This window comes from Eurosta solidaginis, chromosome 1, assembly GCF_040869045.1.
Source record: "Eurosta solidaginis isolate ZX-2024a chromosome 1, ASM4086904v1, whole genome shotgun sequence".
Lineage (NCBI taxonomy): Eukaryota > Metazoa > Arthropoda > Insecta > Diptera > Tephritidae > Eurosta > Eurosta solidaginis.
Genome location: NC_090319.1, coordinates 281,844,536 through 281,847,352, shown reverse-complemented (window position 1 = coordinate 281,847,352; position 2,817 = coordinate 281,844,536). Strand labels below are relative to the sequence as shown.

The following is a 2,817-nucleotide window of genomic DNA, read 5'->3' as shown; positions in this document are numbered from 1 at the left end:
TTGTTGATATCATACGAGTAATTAAAGAAAAATCAACCCAATTATGAAGTATACAAAATCTGCTATGAAGTACTATTTCTTGTATGTCTTATGTTCGGACACCATAAAGATGATTTAAGACTTTCCTGGTTTATAATTAGCTACTTGTTTATTTGTTTTCGAAATGGTACCATCGCAATATACCAGTAAATGCTTCTTTCTTTTCGGTTGCTTTTAAACAAACATAATAATTGATATTCAATAATTATAAGCCGGTGTTAAGCTCATGAATTCTTAAATATTAAACTACTTCAACAATTAGAAGGGGCTATTTTTCACAAATTACAACTTCTTTTATATTTTTACAAAAAAATTGAAAAAATCCGTAATGATTGTTCGTTATCTTTGAATCTGCAGGGCCTAGCAAAAAGTGTTGTATGCACAGTTTATTGCAAATTTTATTACCTTTTGAAAGCTTCAAACCGTTTTGGAATTGCTCAATTCGTGTTGAGATATATATGATTAAGTGGACCCATTTTTTTTTCTTTTTGGAGAAAACCGTTATTCGTAAATATCTGAAAAACATTACCATAGAATTAAAAATAACTTTGATTTTCGAAATCAGGGGGTGATTTTACATAGGAATTTCATAATGGCGTTTCTGGTGCAGAAAAAAAATTGGAATTTGTGATCCAGTGTATTCAAAAGTAGAGCAGGTGATGTCCCCATGTACCAAGTGCACCTGCAGAATTTATTCCAATTTTTCATTGTCCTGCGTGCCAACGTCGACTATTCAAAACCTGTCATAAAAAATGTAAAAAAAAATTCTTTTCTAATTTTCTCCAGATCGAATTAAACGAAAAAAAAATTCATACAAACTTTTTATAAATTCAAAATTCTAAGTTTAACCATTAATTTCGTATAATATTGCAAAATCAGCGATATGGCTAGAAGGCCTTTAGGTGAGTATATTTTTATGCCTAGTGAATTTACATAAATATTTTTTCATGCTTACGAGTTTTAAAAAAATTCGCATAGGTCCCGGACCCGGCGCTTATATGCTGCCATCAACTGTCGGCTATGAAAATCACGATAATCGCAAGCAACGTTTGCCGCAGTATTCGTTCGGCAGTCGCGCCTGCAGGCACGAAAAATTGATTGGGCCGGGACCGGGAGCCTATAAGGTGGATGCCTTGACACGTTATGGCATAAGTCGCGGCAATCAATTTACAATACAGGGAAGAACATATTTAAAAGGTGAGTGGTTTATTTAGTATTGTAACTCCTTCACTATCTTATATTTTGAAAATTTTTATAGAAAAGAAAATAGGTCCTGGACCGGGTGCGCACGATGTACATCTAAAGCCATTTTTCAAGGGCACCGATGCACCAGCATATTCCATGTCCTGGCGCAATGCTTATGCTTTCAAGAGTTCAACACCCGGTCCCAATGCATATGCTGTGGATGTGTCACCGATAAAACCTGGTTTTCCCACCTACAGCATGTAAGTTAGCTCATACAAGGCAATATCATACCCATCAACTTATCATTACTAATCCTATTCACTCGTCAAATTGCAGGGGTATGCGTTGTGGTGTACACATGAAGGGTCTATCTCCAGGTCCAGCTGCTTATGGTGCAGGAAATCTTGGTGTGAAACTTCCTCGTAGCCCTGAATACTCAATTGCTGGGCGGAAATCTTATTTCTATAAACAAATTGGCCCTGGTCCAAATTACTATAATCTTATGTACCATCGTCCTGGTAAATCGGGGCAAGCGTACTCCTTTGGTATACGTCACAACGAGTTTGCGCCACCACTGATTGTTAAGTGTGATAATATGTAATTGCAATATTATGACGAAATCTTCTATATACATATACATATATTTGATATTTAATTTTGAAGAAAAAAATCGCCTTCCAAAATTACCATTGTGTACAAAACGAGTGTGATATCTCATCTGTCAACTGCCTGGCAAGGTCATGATAAAATGAATCATAATGATGATGATGATGCCAAAAACATAACCTCACTTTTTCGCAGCCCTATTTACCAGTATTTACATATATTACTAAAGTATTTCGGATGCTTAATTCTTCGTACAAATTCTTCATAGAAATTAGTTTTCTACAAAATGTTTGCTATATTCTGCTGGGGAAAACAAATTTAGGTTACTTATCTTGTTTGGTTGATTTTCCGACAGGGTGGATAAATGATGTATATTGGAACGATTTTCCGTCATCCCTTGTCAAATTTGGTTTTGAGACAATAAACCGGTTTCGGCGTTGTGCCATCATCAGTGTCGATTTTCGTTCTTCTTTAGGTTAATCTCTTCATTCTTTTCTAAAAAATTCTGAAAGCGGCTTATATAGTTAGAATTTGTACGGAAAATTAAGCAATTCAAATTTATTACTTTTGAAATTCGCGTAAATACTGGCAAATAGAGCTACCGAAAAAGTGAGGTTATGTTGTTGACCTTTACTATTGCATTATCATAACTAAATTCCTTTATGAAGGCAAGTATTGTAAAATTTGACTCCATTATTGACTTCACCTGTCCGTTTTATTTCATCATGCCAATAACCAGATATTCTTAAACTTTATTTTCAAATCCAACTACAAAGTTTAGCAATGAGTCCTCTCTTAGCACTCGTTCATTAGCTTCCGTGTACGACAAGCAATTCTGTCACACGTGCCAAACTTTGTTCTAATTTATCTGGTGGTTTAAAAACATTGGACCTTAAGTTTTATTAGACCCAAATTCGGTAAACCCCTTTGGTGGTAAGACCTTTGCACATACATATTGTAGCGAATTTAGTGAAATTCCGCTTATTC

General features: G+C 35.0%; 1 protein-coding gene across 2 annotated transcripts; it reads left to right on the top strand.

Annotated features, from left to right (window-relative positions):
- The first annotated feature begins 793 nt into the window (after window positions 1-793).
- On the top strand, window positions 794-1,881 carry LOC137243293 (ciliary microtubule associated protein 1B-like). 2 transcript variants are annotated; one of them, XM_067770834.1, is made up of 4 exons: window positions 794-941; window positions 1,018-1,236; window positions 1,298-1,484; window positions 1,561-1,876. In XM_067770834.1, the coding sequence occupies exons 1-4, from the start codon at window positions 923-925 to the stop codon at window positions 1,823-1,825; spliced, it is 690 nt and encodes a 229-aa protein (XP_067626935.1). In that variant the 5' UTR covers window positions 794-922; the 3' UTR covers window positions 1,826-1,876. The 2 variants fall into 2 exon arrangements, with proteins under 2 accessions (XP_067626935.1, XP_067626945.1); XM_067770844.1 differs by having other exon boundaries at window positions 839-941; window positions 998-1,236; window positions 1,561-1,881.
- The last annotated feature ends 936 nt before the right edge of the window (window positions 1,882-2,817 follow it).

Coding starts and splice junctions, on each gene's coding strand:
- LOC137243293 (XM_067770834.1), top strand. Junction 1,237..1,297: donor GGGAAGAACATATTTAAAAG/GTGAGTGGTTTA, acceptor AAATTTTTATAG/AAAAGAAAATAGGTCCTGGA. Junction 1,485..1,560: donor GGTTTTCCCACCTACAGCAT/GTAAGTTAGCTC, acceptor GTCAAATTGCAG/GGGTATGCGTTGTGGTGTAC.